Source organism: Heterocephalus glaber, unplaced genomic scaffold (genome assembly GCF_053883595.1).
Source record: "Heterocephalus glaber isolate CG9 unplaced genomic scaffold, H.glaber_assembly_v1.0 deba00001805, whole genome shotgun sequence".
Classification (NCBI taxonomy): domain Eukaryota; kingdom Metazoa; phylum Chordata; class Mammalia; order Rodentia; family Bathyergidae; genus Heterocephalus; species Heterocephalus glaber.
The window spans coordinates 4,043,155-4,064,825 of NW_028258480.1; the positions used below are offsets into that span (position 1 = coordinate 4,043,155).

General features: G+C 39.8%; 1 protein-coding gene and 1 pseudogene across 1 annotated transcript; one reads left to right on the forward strand and one right to left on the reverse strand.

Annotated features, from left to right (window-relative positions):
* Positions 1-349: 349 nt before the first annotated feature.
* On the reverse strand, positions 350-1,282 carry LOC147820774 (olfactory receptor 4C16-like). Its single transcript, XM_087203591.1, has one exon. The coding sequence runs from the start codon at positions 1,280-1,282 to the stop codon at positions 350-352; it is 933 nt and encodes a 310-aa protein (XP_087059717.1).
* A 6,666-nt stretch (positions 1,283-7,948) lies between these two features.
* Positions 7,949-20,679, forward strand: LOC147820775 (olfactory receptor 4C6-like; annotated as a pseudogene).
* Positions 20,680-21,671: the final 992 nt, after the last annotated feature.

Below are 21,671 nucleotides of genomic sequence, written 5' to 3' on the forward strand. Positions count from 1 at the left end.
ATACAATGAGATAAATGTCTACTATAGAAGACCATTTGAAAGAGAATAAAAATGCTAGGCTCTGGATACATGTTCTAGGTACAAATCAACATGAAAAAGGTTCCAAATCAACACCAGAAATCAACATGAAGAAGGTTAGGGAAAAACCCTAGACTGAAACAACAGGTGATACCAGGTGATGCCAGAGGCACTCAGGAAGGCACAACGGTCCACACTGCCCATTCTCTTGAAGGAATTAACAGTCAGTCTCCACGTTAGGCCTTTGCTTTATCCACTCAAAGAAGGTAGCATTCTTTATGACTTCTTTTAGATCAATCTAAAAACTATGAAGATGTTTCCAAGCCTGCATTCATCTTAAGGCATCCGAGATCACTTTCTTGCTCCACAATTTCCTCATGGCGTTTTTCACTTCGGCGTTCCTCAGTGTGTAAATCAGAGGGTTGAGCAAAGGTGTCCCAATCGTGTAAAACACAGCTATCATCTTATCCATGGGGAAGGTGGTGGCAGGGCGTGTGTAAATAAATATGCAGGGTCCAAAGAACAAGACGACCACGGTGATGTGGGAGATGCAGGTGGAGAGGGCTTTTCTCCTCCCTTCAGCGCTGTGGTTTCTGAGAGAATACAGGATGACAGTGTAGTTGAACATCAGCAAGACAAAACTCACTGAACAAATGGCCCCACTGTTGGACACCAGGAGCAGGTTGACCACGTAGGTGTCCGCACAGGCAAGTTCCAACAAGGGCTCCAGGTCACAGAAATAGTGATCGATCATATTGGGTCCACAGTAAGGCAGACTCAAGGCCAGAAAAATCTGAGCTGAAGAATGCACACAGGAACCCACCCAGGCCACAGCCATCAACACTGCACAGACCTTGCAGCTCATGATGGTCGGGTAGTGCAGGGGCTTACAGATGGCCATGTAGCGGTCCACAGCCATGAGGATAAGGATGAAGATCTCCAGGCAGCCAAAGAAATGGGTTGAAAAGACTTGGATCATGCACTCACTGAAAGAAATTATGTTCTTTTTCAGAAGGGAGCCCACAAGAGCTCTAGGGGCTGTGCACGTAGAGAGGCAGGTGTCAGACAAGGATAAATAGAAGAGGAAGAAGTACATGGGGCTCCCAAGAGTCTGACTGGTCTTGATGGTAGCAATGATCAGCAAGTTACCCATCAAGGTTCCGAAATACAAAAGCAAGAACATTGTGAACACTATTTTCTTCCTAACAGGGTCCTGTGTCAACCCCAGCAGAATGAACTCGGTCACATTATTGTTCAGCTGCATGGTTTCCTTTGTGAGGTAGTTTACCTGCAAAACAAAGGAATCAATTTACCACTTGCCGTTGGATGTTATGGAATTTTTCAAGCAGAAATAAGTACTTTTTACCAGACAGTCTGCTGTGGATGTGGTTTATTAAGAAGTAGCTTCAACATTCACTCCTAAAATGTGAAAGGGTCACATTTGTAGGGTCACTGTCTGTCTGAAATGTCTTCTGAGCATGCTTTCCCACAGCGCTCTTCAAATGCAAGCTCTTGTTAGCTCTCACCTGGCTCTGATTCATTTTGATGTTTCAGTGCATGTAAAACTTAGACATATGTTTCCCATCATTATTTCTTTTATTTTTTTCATATTCAGTAAAACTTCTGAGTTCATTTTTGCGTTGTTTCATGTAGCATTTAAAATATTTTGAATTCATTGGAAGTTTAGGATATAAAGTTGCACACTCCTAACCCCATAAAATGTTTTATCTATATTTATAGACCACATAGAATTGTGCATATATGAATATGTCACTCTCTCAGATATTGGGCCTTCAAAAGAACAAGAAATTCCTGTCCCTTTTAAATAATCTGCTGCTACCATGAAACACCTTTATGATGTTTTGTGTGTGATATACACCAGAGGCCAGAAATAAATGTTCTTGGATGGTAATATATCAAATATCCCAAGTCCAGTTTTTCCCTATTTTTGGAAAGCATCCTTTACAGAACCCAAGATCCCAGAAGTCCTATTCCAGTGAAGGGAAATACCATACTACACAACAGTCAATGTTTTCTCTCCTTTCAGACCAAGGGTGGTTAGGAGGCCGCCTCCAGGCAGTCAGTGTAGAAAGGACCATGTGTATCATCTCAGGTAGTTTGTCATTTTCCAGATATCTGAGACTCTTACACACTTAGGACACAGAAATATTTCAGAAGAGAGAAATGTGGTTTTAGAGCAAGGTGATAGTGGATATTCAGTAGCTGATTTTTTTTCTTCAATATATTTTCTGTCCTGCTAAAGTTAATCATTATAATAAACTTTAATTGATATTTCTTTCAATGAAGATTTCTTTTTTCAAATGGGGAAATATTATTGTGGAATAATTTTCAAGATCAAAACCTTTTCTTAGTCTTTCCTAGCAAAAGGATCACACACCAATGTGACACTAAATGAAAGTAACCAGTAAACTAAAATGGGTGTAATTAAATATGCTCTGGAAGATAAACCTACCACAGTGTGCTTTCTCTGAATCCCAGCTGTGTCTTCCATACACTGTCTTTAGCATTGCGATGTCGCCTAAGCATAGAGCCTGACAGACAAAATCGATATGAAATTTCATACAGACAGATACATAGATACATGGGGAGATAAATGTGGGTATGTTACCTTTCCTTAATGAAATTTTTCCTTCCTCAACCTAGGCAAAATATACATTTTTCTTCCATATTAATAACTTTTCACAAAATGTGGAATAAAATTATTCTCTTTGGGTTGCCAGGAATGAAAACATAAGAAATTCTCTTTAAAACATGTGATCTTTGGCAAGGATCTTACACCATATGGGAAGTGAATCTTGATATCTTAATCATTAGAGTAAGACAATTATTTCTTTATTAATTTGAAAGCATGACCTATTGTACTTGAAAATATGTTAATCTTTGGAGGAAGTTGGTGTAAAAAATGTTTCCCTATAATAGTCCATGTTTTAGCCATTTCTTTTAGTGTGTGACTTAATTTTCCTTATCAGTCCTATTAGATTGTCTGTATTTACAAACAAGGTTTTTTTCCTTTTTAGCTTTGGACTTATATTTTAACTTAAATTAGGAACCATTTCATTACCTTGTTAATAGTTGTGGGTTTTCACCAGATATCTCATGAAGACATTTAACCCATGGTCTCTTTCCTTTCAGAATACTTTTTCATTTCTAGCTCCTTTCGTTGTCCAAAAATTTAAACATCCAGGAGCCAAGTAACCTGCTCCAGGTCACCACTCATGGTTTTCTTTAGACAAATAAAATGTGTTCTGTGGTTCTCAAAAGCCTTCCTTTATTGTTTTTCTTATAACTATAATTTTACATACTGTTGGCTAAGTGCAATTCCACATGTGTTTTTTAGTTTCCATCCTGGAGTTAGAACCATAAAACATTACATATTGTTAGGATTTTACTCTCCACAATTTGTGTTTAAAAATGAAATATTCTCTCTTACCTCTTAAGATGCAATACTATTTATCAGATTATTTTGCTACTATTCTGCCTCTAAAATACACCCACATGATTATCATCCATTGTGTACGGGAGAGAGAAAAATGTGTTAAGTTTAAAGCCATCAGGGGAAAGAATCCAAAATAAACAAAAACGTGAAGATTGATTTAAAATCCCTTGGTGAATCAGCAGCAGAGCCGGGAGTGGACAATGCACACGACCACACTGCATGAAGGACGTGCGACTCCGACACCCACAAACACACACACGAATGTCTGGCCCTTAAAGGATGCGGGGAGAACCTTGAAATCTTTCACGTCGTCCCGCTGTTCACTCAGTTTTGGGGGTGTCTGTGTGTGACTCCATGTCCATTTTTTCTCCAGAGCAGTGTTTACAGCTTTTATGAGGTTCTGAAAAGAATCAGACACAAACATGGGTTTCAGGGGTCTGGAGACAAAGCAGCAGCAGCAGCAGCAACAGAGCCCACGGGGGAGTAGCAGTGGCGCTCCCTTCAGCTCTCCAGAGGAGGTGAGCCCGTGCTGGGGGGGCTACGATGGAGGAAACCAGGGCGAACGAGGGCTTGGTGCTGGGGACAGTGGAGACGAGCTGCGAGGAAACGAGCCCGAGAAGGAGGACACAGCCGAGGGCGGGCCTGCTCTGTGCTCCTGTGCCGTGCTGCTGAGGCCCAGGCGAGAGGGCCGCCTTCCGGACTCTCCTCCTGTCGGCTGCCCCAGGCTCATGCCCCAGGGCTCTGCCGAGGAATCCCTGCTTCTGCTGTACTTCTGGCAGAGGTTACCGCATTCTGGGAACAGTGTCTGGCTGTCTCAACTTTGTTTTAGCTTGCAAATTATTAGAATAAAGAGTGAGAGAAGTGACCTTCCTCGACCTTCTCACTGTATGTCCAGTTGGATCTCCCGGGTCCCGCGATCCGGTCAAGAGATGCACAGGAAAGCGGTCGGGACTGAGAACCTGAAAGCTGTCATGGAAGGTGGTGTCCATCACCTGCGCGTTCTGCACTGACTTCCCAAGATGTCATGAGATTAGTGTTTAATGAATTATTCTCAGTCTTATTAGACAGGAAAGAGGAAGATTGGAGAGGGCCAGGGCTTGACAACACGTGAAGAAAGGATAAGGTGGGACAGGTACTGAGCAAAAGAGAAGATTTTTATTAAAAATATTTTCAGCAACACCTCTACCCATGTTGTTTTCCACCTTCATTATACAGATTTTATTCTTCTTATTGTCATCTTTGCTCTATACCTGATCTGAAAGGTAATTATTTGACTTGTCAAACCAAGTATCAGGTGCCTGTCAACTGCAAGTTACATTGTTTATGATACCCCCTTAGGAACACGCAAAGACTAATAATTCCACGCTGTACCGCACCTTCCTCTACTCAGTACGTCCCTGGAGATGGAGAGATCTGACATTATTCAGAAGCTTGGGCCAGGTCAGTGTTCTCTGCTAAGCTTTCTCTAATTTGTGACCAGGCTTGTTCTCTTCTAAGTTTCTTGTACCTGCTGATCTTGGGGAGACCTGTCTTTCCTAATCACCTCAGTTAGAAATGCCTCGGGAAACTTTTCCGTATTCTACACCTCAGAAAATTGGGATGATGCTTAACATATGGAAAGTGTCTTTCTCCTCCCACACAACAACAATTTCTCTCATCATCCTGGTGCACATAAAGTACTTGTTGAATTCAAAGAATTGTTTTATCCTGGGGATTATATTCCATTCTATTTATTTCTTATAATAAAAGTAACCTTTAAAAATTGTTATTCATTTTTTCTGCCCCTTCATCAGAGAATGTTGGACCAATACACTCAGAACAGATATAGAAATCAGTTAAAATTCTGTTGACTTCTCCGGTAATGATGATCACTGGGCTCATAAACGTGGAATTGTCACTTACCTGTGAGAGGACTCTCCACCTTAGCCTCACCATCTATGCACTTTTCATACCATCTTTCCCATAGGACACTTAAAAAAATGCCCTTCCTGCATTCCAGAGGGAATACTGTAATGCATAATGATGTAAGACATTAGCATCCTAGGCAGTGTTATTCCCTAAAGGTTCCCTTCCCTTGCTAACTGGAAACATCCTAGATGTTGTCATGAATTTAACTTTTTGCTTGCCTACTTAGCCTAGAAGAATATCAAGTCAACCCTCCTCATATGCAGGAACCAGAGAGAAACAAGGGTATGGAGCTGTCCCCCAAAAGTACCAGGGAAAGATTAGAAGAGGAATAGTATAAATGGAGAAGAAATGTGGAAGATAGCATCATTGGTAAAGGAGTCATTGGACCACCCAGCACCACTCTGCTCCTACTCAGTGCCTCAAGTTGCCAATCCCTGTTTTAGGAAACAAAGTACCCTAGCTCCTGTGTTGCACTTGTAATTTATTTAATAGTAATCCTGCAATCCTGGGAAGACAGGGTTGTGTCCTCAACTAGAAGTTCTATTCTGTGGGCTACAGACCTTTCCTTTCAAGACCTCCAGATATTTCACAAGGGTTCGGACTATTAATATGTATCCTAGGCCCTGAATTTTGTGGGGTTTTTTCCCCAAATTCACTTCTGTTTCTTTTATTAATTCATGTTTGGAAAAAAGACACCTAAAGAATAAACTTTTATTAAAATAACAAAACTCCCCCAAATATTTACTGAATATCTTTCCTATAACATTTATCACTGTATATGTTTATCTTTTGATCCACATAACTCTTCCATGAAGTGGGTGTTTAAAATGACACTTCATGTGAGAGAAACCAAAACTCACAGAAGTTGAGCTAAGTACCTGAGTTGTGCATTTAGCAAGCATAATACTTATGTCTGTACTGAAGACTCTTAATTTCATGATGCTCCTCTTTACACTACCCTGAATTAAAAACCAGGGTTACTTGAAAGTGATGATGGTGAAAGATATTCCTAATAGTTCACTAATAGTATTTCAGGTGGAGGATCTTAAAATTAGTAGTAAGTAATGACGGGTTGAGGATTGAAATTTTCATGAAATATATAAAGGAAATGCACAGTAAATAGTGAGGTGATTTTTAGAAGGGTGAATTTCAAGTTAGGGAGGCAAAACTAGACTTGGAAATCATTACTTGTGGAACACAGTGAGGTAACCAAAGGAAAACAAATACAGTGTGATTAGGGAAGCAAGCCAACAGCTTGGGCAAGTAGGAATTGACGCTTGAAGGGGAAATTTTGATCAAAGAGTAAAAAGTTCCAGTAAAAAGGAATAAGTTAGAAGAAGAAAGAGGACAATAGATACGGTGGATGTCTTAGTCACTTTCTCAGTTCTGGGACAGAAAATCCAACACTCAGAGTTTAAAGCAAGAGAAGTTTATTTGGACTCAATGTTTTCAATCCGTAATTGGCATGGTGGAAGGGGCTGGGTGGAGAAAAGAGAAGAAGGGAGAAGCCAGAGAGGGAGGTGAACCCTTCGAGTCTTGCTCACAGTGGTCCACCTCTTCTGATCAGACCCCACCTCCCAACATAAAACCAGCTGCAGCCCCCATAATCCAATCTCCATCCACAAGCCCCTGCCTCTGGGCATGGAATGGTTTGGGGGAATCCAGATATAAACCATAGCTGTCGATGTGTTAACCAGCTCAATTTAATCTTTCTACAGTGTTGCATACATCACAACTTCACATTGTACTCTATAAGTAAATAAAATTGTTAAATAAAAATTAAAAAGTCCTTCTTGTAATCCTACTTCCTCTTGCAGACATTTTCCATTCATTTATTCTACTCATAACACTTTTACTCTTGCAAAGTACTGTCTCCAGATATTTTTTCTCAGTCCATCTTAAACCTGTTCCAGTCAGGTTTTCCCATGGTCACTACTGCAGGTCACCTCTGCAGTGCTCACCCAATTGTCAGTCTCATCCATGGTTCTGCCAGTCCTATCAGCAGTCTTACAAACTCATGATCATTCCCATTTCCTGATAAACTTTGTTCACTGTTTCCAGTTTACCCTGCTTTGTGATTTTCCTTTTCTCCCGGGCCTGTAAGGGTTGCAGCAATCCAATCCTGGGTTCTCCTTTTTCCTTTGTCAATGTACGCTACTTCAGTAAATGCGTCTGATCCCTTAGCTGTAAATATATGTATGTGCCGAATGCACACAAACTTACCTCTGTACCTCAGACTCAGACATCTAACTTCCTGTCTAAACCTTTGTTGTCTAACAAATATCTTAAATTTACAATGCCAGCAAAAGGCACTCTGATGTCACAGCCCCAAACCTCCACTACACCAATACCATCATGTCCAAACTTCTCTTGAAAATGTCTCTTCTCAGTAGACAGCAACTCCATCCTATCCATTTCACAAACCAAAAAACTTTCAGCCACTGTACTATGTGATAAATACTGGTGACTCTCCAAAACTGGGGACCCTCACTGGCAGGATTAGTGCCCTTTTGGAAGGACTTGAGGGGATGGGGTTCCTCTCCTCTGCCCTTCAGTCCTGTGAAGATGGCGCCATCCATGAGGAACCGGCCCTCACCAGACACTGAATCTGCTCATGACTTGGTCTTGGACGTGGTGGCTGACATGGTCTCCAGAACTGTGAGGAATGACTTTCTATTGTTTCCTATTTAAAATTGCAGATTTTTTGCAGCCCTGATGATCCTCTTTGTGCCATGCTTAACTTTTAGTCTCCCATACCACCTATAAACTTCTAACACAGTATGCTATCTACTTGCTGGCCTACTATTTATTTTCTCTCTTTCCCTCACTAGGATCTATCCTCATCATAGCAGGAAATATCATTTGTTTTGTTCACTCTGTTAACTCAAGTGCACAGAACAGGTCTGGCACTTAATTCTTATGCTATACGTTTTTGTGGAATAAATGAGAAACTGTCTAAAGTGTGTAGAAACAAAGCTTGAGAAAACATACTCAGAACTGTGGATATACATGCTGAAGATTAAACAAATAAAACAAATCTACAGTAGACTTCAACCATTCACCCAATTATTTGCAATGTTGAAATGTTTTCACAACATTTCAGTGTTTACACGTTACTGTAAATTATATGAATAATTTAAAATATGGGTTATGCAATAGATTTGGGCATTGACCATTGGATAAATTGATCATTCTTATTACAGTTTTTGACAAAATGGCTGAGAAGCACTCTTTGGTACTAAGCACAGAAACTATTTTGGTCATCAAGGAATTGCCCCTCAGGTTGATATTTTTGTGTGTTTGCCCCTTCCTTTCCTCTTTCGTTCCTTCCTTCTTTCCATTTTCCTTCCTTCCTTCCTTCTGTCTTTCTTTCCTTCCTTTATTTCTTCCCAGCATTATCAATTTTATAAAGCCTTTTAAATAAATACTGTAGAATAAAAATTCATTCTTTTCTGTGAATAGCTACAGTCTACAGTTTTTCTTTGTGTTTAGCACTTTGCATTGGCTTTCCTGAATTCAAATCCACCCACTTTATTTTGGAAGGTGTTAGAATGCTAGATGTCACAATGACTGTACTCTATATTTTGTACTCTGGGTATACATTCTCTTCCCGCCAATATATACACTCCTGAGGGATTTGGAAGGTGATATTAAAAAGGCCTTTTCTTTCTGATCTTGGAAGTAGATGAGTAAATAAGACAAAAATGACTGGTATAGAATTTATTTATGCTACTGGATCCAAAGTTAGTTAATTAGCAGATGACACATTACAATTCATATCCTCAAATTCTAACTCAACATTCTGTGTAGTGAAACATAGTTTTATTTCATGTATAAATGTTGATGATTTTGGATAATCCAACTGAAATTGCACTTTAGTCATTAAAATGACTTGGGAAATTATGAGAAAGTGGTCACAGCACTTCATCATTTGTGTCTTTTAGAAATAATCCTTTCCTTCCTCATGTCCTTCCTTCCTTTCTTACTTCTTCTTTCTCTTCCCCTTGTCGGTCCATTTTCTTCTTCTTTTATGGATAATAGTCATCTTAATAGGTGTGAGTTAATATTTTATCGTGATTTTTGGTAATATTTCCTTGATGACTAATGATGTCAAGTATCTTTCATAATCTGTTGACTATGTTTTCTTTAGAGTAATGTCTATTAATTTCTTGTTCCATTTTTTTAAACAAAATCTGTTTATACTAGCGATGGCCTTGTCTCTTGTCTGATCTGATCTGTGTCCAGCTTTTCTTCCAAGAGCATTCTTAGAAAAAAGAAGTTGGTGAGTGTGTATGTGTGTTGTAGTCAAGCAAAATTAGGAAGTGAAAATATGAAATACATGAAATACATGAAAATATGAAATACATGAATACATGAAACAGAATGAACTCTTCATTCACAGGTCCCAAGAGACAAAGGGTGTTCACAGAATGGTGGAGGGAAGTGTGGAGGCATGAGAGAGCTCACACATTGCATGTCAAAGAAGAAAGAGAGGGCACCTGGCACCACACATTTATTAAGGACAGTGGGCTTCATCTCAGGGTTTTCTGTGTGGGATGTTTGTTGGCTAATTTAAAAAAAGTCATGAGTGAAGGGAGAGCAAACTTACAAGACTCTGGATTAGTTATTAGTTTTTGTCATAGCCAGAATCTGTGGATGGTGTTGGGTTATAAAGCAGCAAGATGAGAAACAAGCTCTGTATATTAAACAACCAACCCAAAGATTATGGGGCATGGCTGATTTTCAATAATGGGCGTCCAGCTTGAAAATGGATGCTGAGGCAGTACTTTCATTGAACAAATTTACCAACAAGAAGAACTGAAAGTTATAATCCATTGTTTTAAAATTGTAAAGTATTACCTGGAACTGCCACTTCTTAAGAAACTGGAAGTAATTTAAATACATTTTGTGCCTAAATTTAAAAAAAAATCTTCTAACCTCAATGGTGGTGGGAAATAGAATCTAGAGTTAGATTCCACTCAGTTTCCTTCCAGTTCCCATGTACTAGCTCCTGTGTACTAATGAGGTCATTGGGTGGCTGAGGTTCAGAGCCCAGTGAAGAAACAAATAATAAAGTAATTCATATTGTGAACCGGATTTCTGCACGAGGAACAGCATGCTGGTCCTGCCCAGAGGTGATCTCGCCCCGGGAACACTTTATTCTTACAGTAGGTGACTGCAAGGCGACGGGTGAGAGATGAACACTTCTGTCCGGGTAAAACCAACCTCAAGGGACACAGCTGTGATGATGCAAGTGTGGCTGTGTCTTCCTGCTCACGTGGGCGCCCCACGCCCTCACAGTCCGATCTCACACCCAGAGGGGAACGTGTTCTCATGACGGACCTCCTCGGAAATGGAACGGAATCCTTCTCCTGTGATCCAGAAACACAGTCAGCAGCATTAATGGAGGAACATGAAATGGATTCAACACGTTTGCTTTGGCTATCGCTTTAACAGGGTTCTTTTTTTGTTGTTTTGTTCTGTTATTGGTACATTTTAGGTATACACTTCGTTTACCTTTATCATTGGGCGTTTGTACCTGTACATGATATATCTTGGTTCTTATTTTTTTTTCCCCATTACCTGTACACCCTTCACCCCCTCCACCCTTCCCTATTTACATAGATTTCATTTCCATTTTTTTTCTTTTCTCATAGTTTTTCCTTTCCCTCTTTTCCTTTCCCCTCCCCCTCCCTTCACTCCTTAGTCTTTGGACCCTTTTTCCTATTTCAAATTATCAATTATTCATTTTAATCATTGTAACCCTTGTTTACACTATCAGTTTCTCACACTAGAGAAACCATTCGGTATTTACACATGTGTGACCTATTTATTTCACTTAAGAGTATGGCCTCGATATGCATCCATTTAGCTAAAAATGACTCTAGTTTTTCATCCTTCATGGCTGAGTAGTACTCCATTTTATTAAAAAACCACATTTTCTTTATCCAGTTTCCAGTTGATGGGCACTTGGGCTGTTTCCAAGCTTTAGCTATTACAAACTGTGCCGCTATGAACATGGGTGCACATATATCACTGTGGGATGATTCTTTTAATTCTTTTGGGAAGATACCCAGCAGGGGAGTAGCTGGGTCAAATGGGACCTCTAGTCCTATTTCTTTGAGGTATCTCCACACTGATTTCCATAGTGGTTGCACCAGTCTGCACTCCCACCAACAATGGAGAAGGGTTCCTTTTTCCCCACACCCCCACCAGCATTTGTTATTTGTTGATTTCTTGATAGCAGCCATTCTTTCTAGGGTGAGGTGGAATCTCAGTGTTGTTTTTTCATCTGCATCTCTCTAATGATGGGTGATGTTGAACATTTTTTCATATATTTGTTTGCTGCTTTTACTTCCTTGTCTGAGAAATGTCTGTTCATTTCAGATGCCCATTTTTGAATTGGGTCTTTGAATTTGGGGGGTCTGATTTTTTTCAATTCTTTATATATTCTAGATAGTAGTCCTTCGTCTGAGGTACAGCTGCTAAGAATTTTTTCCCATATTGTAGGTTGTCTGTTAGCTCTGTTGGTAGTTTCTTTTGCAGTGCAAAAGCTTTTTAATAAGATGAGATCCCAGTTGTTGATTCTTTGTGCTAGTTCCCATGCTGCTGAGGTTTTGTTCATGAAGTCTTTTCCTATGCCAATGTCTTCAAGAGTTCTACCTAACTTATCTTCCAGCAAGTTCAGTGTTTCTGTCTTAATATTTAGATCTTTAATCCATTTCGATCTTAGTTTAGTGCATGGTGATAGGTATGGGTCTAGTTTCAATCTTTGGCAGGTTGAAATCCAGTTTTTAGAACACTCTTTATTAAATAGGCTATCTTTCCTCCAATGAGGGTGATTGGCTCCTTTGTCAAAGATGAGGTGGCTGAGTGTGTCTGGAGTTGATTCTGCATCTTCTAATCTATTCCACTGATGCTCAGGTCTGTTCCTTTGCCAGTACCATGCTGATTTTATCTCAGTAGCTTTGTAGTATAGTTTCAAGTTAGGGATTGTGATCCCCCCAGCCACGTCTCTGTTGCCTGGAATTGCTTTAGCTATTCTAGGTCTCTTATGGTTCCAAATGAATTTTTGGATTGTTTTCTCTAGTTCTGTGAAGTATATTGTTGGAATTTCAATTGGCATTGCATTGAATCTATATAGTAGTTTTGGAAGTATGGTCATTTTCACTATATTGGTTCTTCCTACCCAGGAGCAAGGGATATCTTTCCATTTTCTTGTGTCCTCTTCGGTCTCTTTTTTCAGAGTATTGTTGTTTTCCGTGTAGAGGTCTTTTGCTTCCTTTGTTAGATTGATTCCTAGGTATTTCATTTTTTTGGATGCTATTATAAAAGGAATTGTTTCCCTAATTTCTCTCTCAGTGAGTCTGTTATTTGTGTACAAGAAGACTATTGTTTTTTGAGTATTGGCCTTGTATCCAGCTACTCTGCTGAATCTGTCAATTAAGTCTAGAATTCTTTTGGCAGAGTTTTTTGGGTCTTCTATGTAAAGTATCATATCCTCAGCAAATAATGAGAGTTTAACTTCTTCTTTTCCTATCTTTATTCCTTTCTCTTTTCTAATCACTGTGGCTAATGTTTCCAGAACTATATTGAACAGGAGTGGTGATACTGGACATCCTTGTCTTGTTCCTGATTTTAGTGTGAAAGTTTTCAGTTTTTGACCATTTAGTATGATGTTGGCTGTTGGTTTTTCATAGATAGCCTTAACCAGGTTAAGATAAAGACCTTCTATTCCAATTTTCTGTAGCATTTTTATCATGAATGGGTGCTGGATTTTGTCAAATGCTTTTTCTGCATCTATTGAGATGATCATATGCTTTTTGTCCTTGACTCTGTTAAGTGAGGTATTACATTTATTGATTTATGAATGTTGAACCATCCTTGCATCCCTGGGATAAATCCAACTTGGTCAGGGTGTATGATTTTCTTGATGACCCTCTGTATTCTGTTTGCCATTATCTTGTTGAGGATTTTTGCATCTATGTTCATTAGGGAGATTGGCCTGTAGTTCTCTTTTTGGGTTGGGTCTTTCCTTGGTTTTGGAATCAAAGTAACACTTGCTTCCAGGAATGAATTTGGAAGTATTGCTTCCCTTTCAATTTCCTTGATGAGTTTAAAGAGTAATGGTGATAGTTCTTCTTTAAATGTCTTGTAAAGTTCAGCTGTGAATCCATCCGGACCTGGGCTTTTCTTTGTTGGTAAATATTTTATTACATTTTCAATTTCACTCATTGTAATTGGGGTATTTAGAATTTCTATATCTTCTTCATTTAACTTTGGCAGTTCATATGTATCTAGGAATCTGCCCATTTCTTCTGTGTTTTCCATTTTATTGGAGTAGAGGTTCTCAGAGTAGGTATTGATGATCCTCTGGATTTCTGTTGGATCTGTTGTGACTTCACCTTTTTCATTCTTAATTGCATGTATTTGAGCCTTTTCTTTCCTTTTTTTGATAAGGTTGACTAAAGGTTTATCAATTTCATTTATTCTTTCAAAAAACCAACTCTTCGATTTATTGATTTTTTTGTATTGTTCTCTTAGTCTCCATTGCATTGATTTCTGCCCTAATCCTTATAATTTCCTCTCTTGTATGAGCTTTGGATTCATTATGCTCTTCTTTTTCCTAGGAGCTTGAGGTGATGCATTAGGTTATTTATCTGAGTTTTCTCTGTTTTCCTAATATGGGCATTCACTGCTATGAATTTCCTGTATAGAACTGCTTTCATTGTGTCCCATAGATTCCTGTATGTTGTACTGGCATTTTCATTTACTTGTAGAAACTGTTTAATTTCTTCTTTAATTACTTCTCTGACCCATTGGTTGTTCAAGAGGGTGTTTAACAATGTTCTTAACTGGAGAGAACGCAAATCCCTGGTGACCCAGAAGGGCTATTTCTCCCTTCACTCTGAGAGTCTTAAGGCTTCTGTTTTAAACTTTTCTTTGAAAACAGTAGGAATCCTAGTTCCACAAATTTGGATAACGGTGAATAATTGGATGAGTTTTCCCTCACTGGTACCCCAGGCAGCTTGCCTCCACAATTGGAAACATCAGGCTGAAATACTTCTACCTGACTCTTGGACTCTCTGAAGAAGTTGTTTCTTGTGAGTGAAACTTGAATTTGATAAGAAGATCTTAGGGTATTTGGCAGATATTCACATTTTCTAAGGATCACCTCATTATTTGGCTAAGTATTCAATATGTAGGTTTAGTTCTTGCATAGAATTATAGCATAGAAATATCTTTCAAAATATAAAAAATTATCAATTGATTTAACTTCACTAAACAAGTGCATATATACCTAGTACTCTAAAAGCACATCAGTCATTCACAATTAATATGTTTGCTTTATCTGTAAGTGATGTTTATTCCTTGCATAGAAAACTTGAGTTAGAAATGTGATTTCATACTTTGTGTTTTAACTTGAGTTAGATCAAACTACTTTATTTGTACTACTTTTATATCTTTGAGCAACTTTAAAAAAATTAAAATGAATGAGCCTCTATTAAACAAAGAATTGGTAAACAGAATGCATGATTCCCAAAAAGTACCCGTAGGTGTGACATAGGAAGGACACTTGGTGGCAGCGGGGGCAATGCTGGTGGTTTAAATCCTGGCTGTCATTTTGGTGCAGTGGCTGCAACCCAGGCAGAGGCTACTGTCATTATAGACCCTAAATTTAAAAATGACAACAGCATTGCTGTCTCCAAAGTGTACAATCTAACCAAGTTAGTTGCTTTTCCACTAACTGTTCCTTACATTTCCTGATAAGAAGGAGCAATTAGGAAGATATTTTAAGGGTTTTCACACACACACACACACACACACACAGACACTCACACTCAAATAGAATAGAACAATATCAGCCACAGTTATTTTTCCTCGAATTCAAATTCCAACCATGCCACTCACCAATTCTGTTATCTTAAACATGTGACAAAACCTCAGTATGGCAAATGCTAATTGCTTTAATTAATTTCATTTTGAAAGAATATATTGATGATTCTTAGAGAAATATAATTGCCCTGACATTTTATCTAATAGCTTAAATGTTTGTTCAAACTTTTTATAAATTATTCTTTAGTAAATAATATATGCTTATAAGATAATAAATATAAACTTAATAAAATTTAAAATTAGTAAATGGATATAAAGTAGAAAAACAAATGAAACAGAAAAAACAAATCTACTATATGACTGATGAGACTATATAAATTTCAGAGAGAGAATTTATCAATGCCTTTTCACAATTAGAATGTTCAAACACTTGATTCTGAAGTCCTATTGCAAAAAGTTGTCTCACAGAACTACTTAGATCAATTTAATTGATATGTCCATGTTAATATGTATGTCAATAAAAAGGCATGAAGTATACATTCATACAGACAAACATGCAAAAGTTGTCACTGCAGCATTGTTGGAGTAGCACAAATTAGAAATAGTATAAATATTTGTATATTGACATGGGGTCTATGGATGATAAATTAGTCATTAAAATATAAGCCACAGACTATATTTACACACGTGCAGTGACCTATGATGCTGCAATAACATTATTAAGTTGCAAATTCAATAACTCCAAGTAGCTGCAGGTCTGAGAGAGCACACGACTGTCACCCAGTAGCGCAGCTGCAAGTGTGCCCCAAGTCACCCTGGAACCTGCTCACAGGACGTCTCTTCTGCCTTCCAGACCTTCCCTCTCATTGTCCCCCGGTCTTCCCTTCTCCTAGGAAGGTCTAGCTTGAAGGATTAATTCGTTTATTCCTCTTTCATTTCAGTTACTTATATGGGCTCTTTTCTAAATCGACAAGTCCCACCTTCTCCATAAGGAAATGGGCCACATCAGATGAGTTTGTGATGCGCTGGCTGTCTCCGTAAACACTTAGGGAAAGGAGGAAAGTGGAGTGAAGGCGCTGATTATAATCATCCCTCTCTTCTCTAGCTCAGTCTCTTTAAAAGCGATGTCTCTTCTTCCACCACAGGGGAAGTAGGCATCCCAAAGGCAGCTGATGGTGTCTCTCAGCACTGAACTGCAAGTCAAGGTGCTGTCAGTTTCTGAGATTTGGCTGAAGAAGGTCTCAGAAGACAAACATAAAGACAACAGCCAGTACATGATGGAGAAACAACCAGACTTTGCTCACAGATTTGCTGTCGAGCCTCGGGCATGGGGCAGCACCAGCCTGATGTGGCCTCTCCTGTGCCTCAGTTTCCCCCAGTGATAAAATGCCTTGGACTGTATGGGACCTAATATATCCTGTGAGACAGGAGGCGAAAGTATTGGGAGGGCTCTGCAAAGTGGGGCAGTTAATAAACTGTGCTGAGGAATTATCACATGCCTGCCTGGAAAACAAAGACAGAGGCGAAAGAAGTCACACCATCGCTCTAAGCCTCAGTTGCTGCTTTGGAAAATTCAGACAATCACAATACCTCATAGTGGCTGCTTGTGATGACTGAGTGAGCAGAAGCCCCTTGCGGCTTGCCTGGAGTGAGTAAGCAGTACAAACAGGGCAGCTGTGGTTCCTACAGTGCACTCACTACAGCAGAAATCCAAGCCTGGGGACACTGAGATTGCAAAGCAGGTTTGCTGTATCCTATCCAGGACTCGGGGGGAAAGTTTGCTGTAGCTGAGTCCAGAGATATTCCAAACACTGATTCCACAAAACACTAGTTCAATAATTGTATGCAAGAAATGCAAATACCAAGGCTTTAATTTTGCTTTACACTGGGCTGGGCGTAGTAATGGTGCTTACCACGTGACATCCTGCATCCCCGACCAAAATCCAGCAGCATAGTCACCCTGCAAGTTTAAGTTTAAGCTCCGTCTAGGGGGGAAAGAAAGATGGAAGAAATGAATCGGGCTGATTCTGGTTCAAATTCGTTCTATTGTGGATTTAAAGCTTAGCTGTATCTTCACAGTTTGTAATCTCTATCAACAATTGCTATGTCAGTAGGGATTTTATAATCCCAATTCTTAAGTATATATTGATTGTTTAAAATTTAGAAGCAAAACAAATTTACAAAAGCATTAGCGTACTTACTAAGAGCACAAGGAGGAAAATTCATTTCAGTGGATAGCTTTAAAGATAAAACAGGGTAGCAACTGTGTTGAACATCTCCAACATGGCACCAAGCACAATTAACCAGGGACACCATGTTGATATTTGTGAGCACTGAACTTGGAGTTGGAAAATGCAGTCCATATTAGAGCCTCACTGTTCACTGGGTAGGAAACCCGAGTTAAGTTTCCTAGCCTATGGGAGAGTCCATCTCTTTACCTGTAAAATGAAGCTAATTATAGGATGACTCTCCTGCCTGGAGTGTGGTAGGTTCCGGAAAGAAGGTGACTACCACAAATAACAGTCCTAAAGGTAGAAGAAGGAGGAGGAAAACCTGCTTCAAAGTGGAACAGCAACTTTTTAAAAAAATTAAATTCTTTTATTGGTACATTTTAGGTGTACAACACAATTACATTTCTCATTGGGAATTGTACCTTTACATGATGCATCTTGGTTCTTATTTTTTCCCCATTCCTAGCCCTCCCTTCACCCCCTCCACCCTTCCCTATTTACAAAGACTTTATTTCCATTTTTTCCATTTCTCAGTATTTTTTCCTTTCCCTTCTTTCCTTTCCCCTGCCCCTCCAACTACCCCTACCCTTTTGGACCTTTTCTTCCTATTTTGCATTATCAATTATTCATTCTAATCATTGGTACATTTTAGGTATACAATAGAATGACATTCATCATTGGAAATTTGCACCTTTACATAATCTCTCTTGGTTCTTATTTTTCACCCTGGTCTAGCCCTCCCTTCAACCCCTCCAGTCCTCCCTATTTACAAAGATTTTGTTCCTATTTTTCCATTTTCTCATATTAATCCCATTCCCTTCTATCCTTTCCCCTAGGCCTCCCACTTCCTTCCCCTTTGCCCCTTTTCTTCCCATTTCACATTACCTATTATACGTTTTAGTCCTTATTTACACTTTCAGTTTCTCACACCAGAGAAACTATTCGGTATTTACATGTGTGTCCTATTTATTTCACTTAAGAGTATCACCTCAATGTGCATCCACTTAGCTATAAATGTCTTTAATTTCTCATTTTTTATGGCTGAGTAGTACTCCATTTTATAAAAAAACCACATTTTCTTGATCCAGTCTCCAGTTGATGGGCATTTGGGCTGTTTCCAAGTTTTAGCTATTACAAACTGTGCTGCTATGAACATGGGTGCACATATATCACTGTGGTATGATTCTTTTAATTCTTTGGAGAATATACTCAGCAGGGGAATAGCAGGATCAAATGGGACTTCCAGTCCTAGTTCTCTGAGGTATCTCCATACTGCTTTCCACAGTGCTTGCACCAGTCTACACTCCCACCAGCAGTGGAGCAGGGTTCCTCTTTCCCCACAGCCCCGCTAGCATTTGTTTTTGGTTGATTTCATGATAGCAGCCATTCTTTCTGGAGTGAAGTGGAATCTCAGTGTTGTTTTCATTTGCATCTCTCAAATGACCAGTGATGTTGAACATTTTTTCATGTATTTATTTGCTATTTCTACTTCTTTGTGTGAGAAATGTCTGTTCATTTCAGATGCCCATTTTCAGATTGGGTCTTTAAATTTGGGAGGTCTGATCTTTTTAAGTTCTTTATAGATTTGAGATAGTAGACCTTTGTCTGAGGAAGAGCAGGTGAAGATTTTTTCCCACATTGTGGGTTGTCTCTTCACACTGGTGGTGGTTTCTCTTGCTGTGCAGAAGCCTTTTAATAAGAAGAGATCTCACTTGTTGATTGTTTGTGCTAGTTCACGGGCAACTGAGGTTTTGTTCATAAAATCTTTTCCTACACCGATGTCTTCAAGGGTTCTACCTAACCTCTGTTCCAACTGGTTCAGAGTTTCTATTTGAATATTTAGATCTTTAATCCATTTTGATTTTAGTTTAGTGCATGGTGAGAGATACAGGTCTAGTTTTAATCTTTGGCAAGTTGAAGCCCAATTTTTCCAGCACCATTTATTAAAGAGGCTATCTTTCCTCCAGTGAGGGTGCTTGGCCCCTTTATTGAAGATGAGATGGCTGAGTGTGTCTGGTGTTGTTTGTGCATCTTCTAAGCTGTTCCACTGGTCCTCAGGTCTGTTTCTTTGCCAGTACCATGCTGGTGGAACAGCAACTTAAAGACAGGAGAAAAGGCAAGGGAAAGCATTGCCTTTATGAAGTATCTATCTGTAAATTCCTGATTTAGCCTATTTTCTTCAAGGTCAACTCTAGGATGGTGAATAAATAAATAAATAAGAAGCACCTTGGGACCCTGAAAATATAGGAAGCCAATTAATCAGTAATTATAAATTGTATGTTTCTTTTTCAGATTTCCCAAATCTCTTTTCTTAGGTTACCCACACCAGACAAAGGGGAAATGAAAGCAATGTGACAGAATTGATTCTTTTGGGTTTTACAGAGAACGCAGAGCTGCGGAAACTCTTTCCTGCTGTGTTTCTAATCATGCATGTGATCATCGTGCTGGTAAATCTGCTCATTGTGGCAACCATGAGCACAAGTCTGAGTCTGAGATCTCCTCTGTACTTTTTTCTCAATTTTTGTCCCTTGGATGCCACCTACTCCTCTGTCATTGCCCCAGAGCTGATTGTGGACTCCTGCTCTGACAGCACCGCCATCTCCTTTGAAGGCTGCATGGCCCAGCTCTTTGCAGAGCACTTCTTTGGCGGGGTGGGGGTCCTCCTCCTCATCGTGATGGCCTCTGACCGCTACGGGGCCATCTGCAAGCCCCTGTACTACGTGACCATCATGAGTCCTCGGATGTGTCCCTTGCTGTTGGGGGCAGCTTGGGCAGGGAGATTCCTGCACGCAACAGTTCAGCTTCTCTTCATGTATCAAATACCTTTCTGTGGTCCCAGTATCCCAGATCCCTTTATATGTGACTTGTTTCAGCTGCTGACCCCGGCCCTCATGGACACCCACACCCGGGGCTCCTGGTCATCCTCCACAGTGGCGTGATGTGCATGGCCATCTTCCTTTTACTCATCATCTCCTATGTAGTCATCCTGTGTTCTCTGCAGTCTCACAACCTCGAAGGGAGGCAAAAAGCCATTTCCACCTGTGGCTCCCAGCTCATGGTGGTCATGTTGTTCTTTGTGCCATGTATTTTCTTGTACGTGAGGCCTGGGGCTACTTACCCCATTGAGAAAGCAATGCTGTGTCAGATTCCATCATCACCCCTGTGCTGAATCCCTTGATCTACACATTGAGAAATACAGAGGTGAAAAGTGCCATGAAGAAACTGTGAATGAAACAAGAGACTTAGACCAATGGGTTACTGTCTTGCTGCGAGCAGCATGTTTTCCATAAGATGTGATTCATCTTTTGCAAACGGGAAGTGGACCTAAAGATGGACAGAGAGGGACAGGAGGGGAGGAGGGGAGGAAGTGAAAAGAATGAGGATGTGTTACATGCCTGCACCAACTCCCCCAGTGATCGTAATCATGAAGTAATGCAGACAGGTGGTGATAAGAAACTGTAGATATAAAAACATCATTTGTTCAGAGATACATGGGAACTGAAACTGTTCATTCTCCACTGACAACAGAGGGGTCTTTTATAGTTAAAAATTTAAAAACCCTATCTTGTGATTCAGAGTAGTCAGAGTTCAGGTTTTATGACACTCTTCCACTTTTTCCTTGGCTGCAGACGCCCCTTGCCCTGTCCCGGAACTCTCTGGTTCATCCTCTCCTACCTCTACCTCTCCATGCACATCTTGAATTTCTCACCACTTCCCTCTCTGTGCCTCAGTTGCGTATGGTTTTGTTTTTTTCCCGAACTACCTAAGGCGCTAAGAAAGCCTTTTCTCTCCTCAGGGCTCCCGCTTCTCTCTGTCTTCAAATGGGGCCCTTCCCCTAAGGCGATGGCTTCTCTGACTTCACACTGAATGGACCATGTCAGTGAAGCCTTTCATGTAACTGTTCAAAGAGTCTGCCATTCCTGCTATTCTTCTCTAACTCCCACTCTCACTTCCTCAGTAGCACTGACCAAGTGCTCAGTCTTTCCATATAATTACCAGTGGCTTTAAGTATTTTCCGCCCCTCTCTAGATTGGAAGTTTGTGAGAGTCAGACTTCTGTTTCATGTGTGTTTTGTACTTAATAGGTTTGTAATAACTATCTGTTGAATGATTATAGAATATAGGAGCCATTTATTTCTAAGTAATCAAATTCAAGTAGAGGGAAAAGGAGATCATCAATGAGTAACTAAAGATAGACAAGGAGAAGAATCTGAGAGATCC

Bases quoted from the DNA above. Each gene is read 5' to 3' on its own strand.
- LOC147820774 (XM_087203591.1), bottom strand. From the start codon at position 1,282: ATGCAGCTGAACAATAATGTGACCGAGTTCATTCTGCTGGGGTTGACA.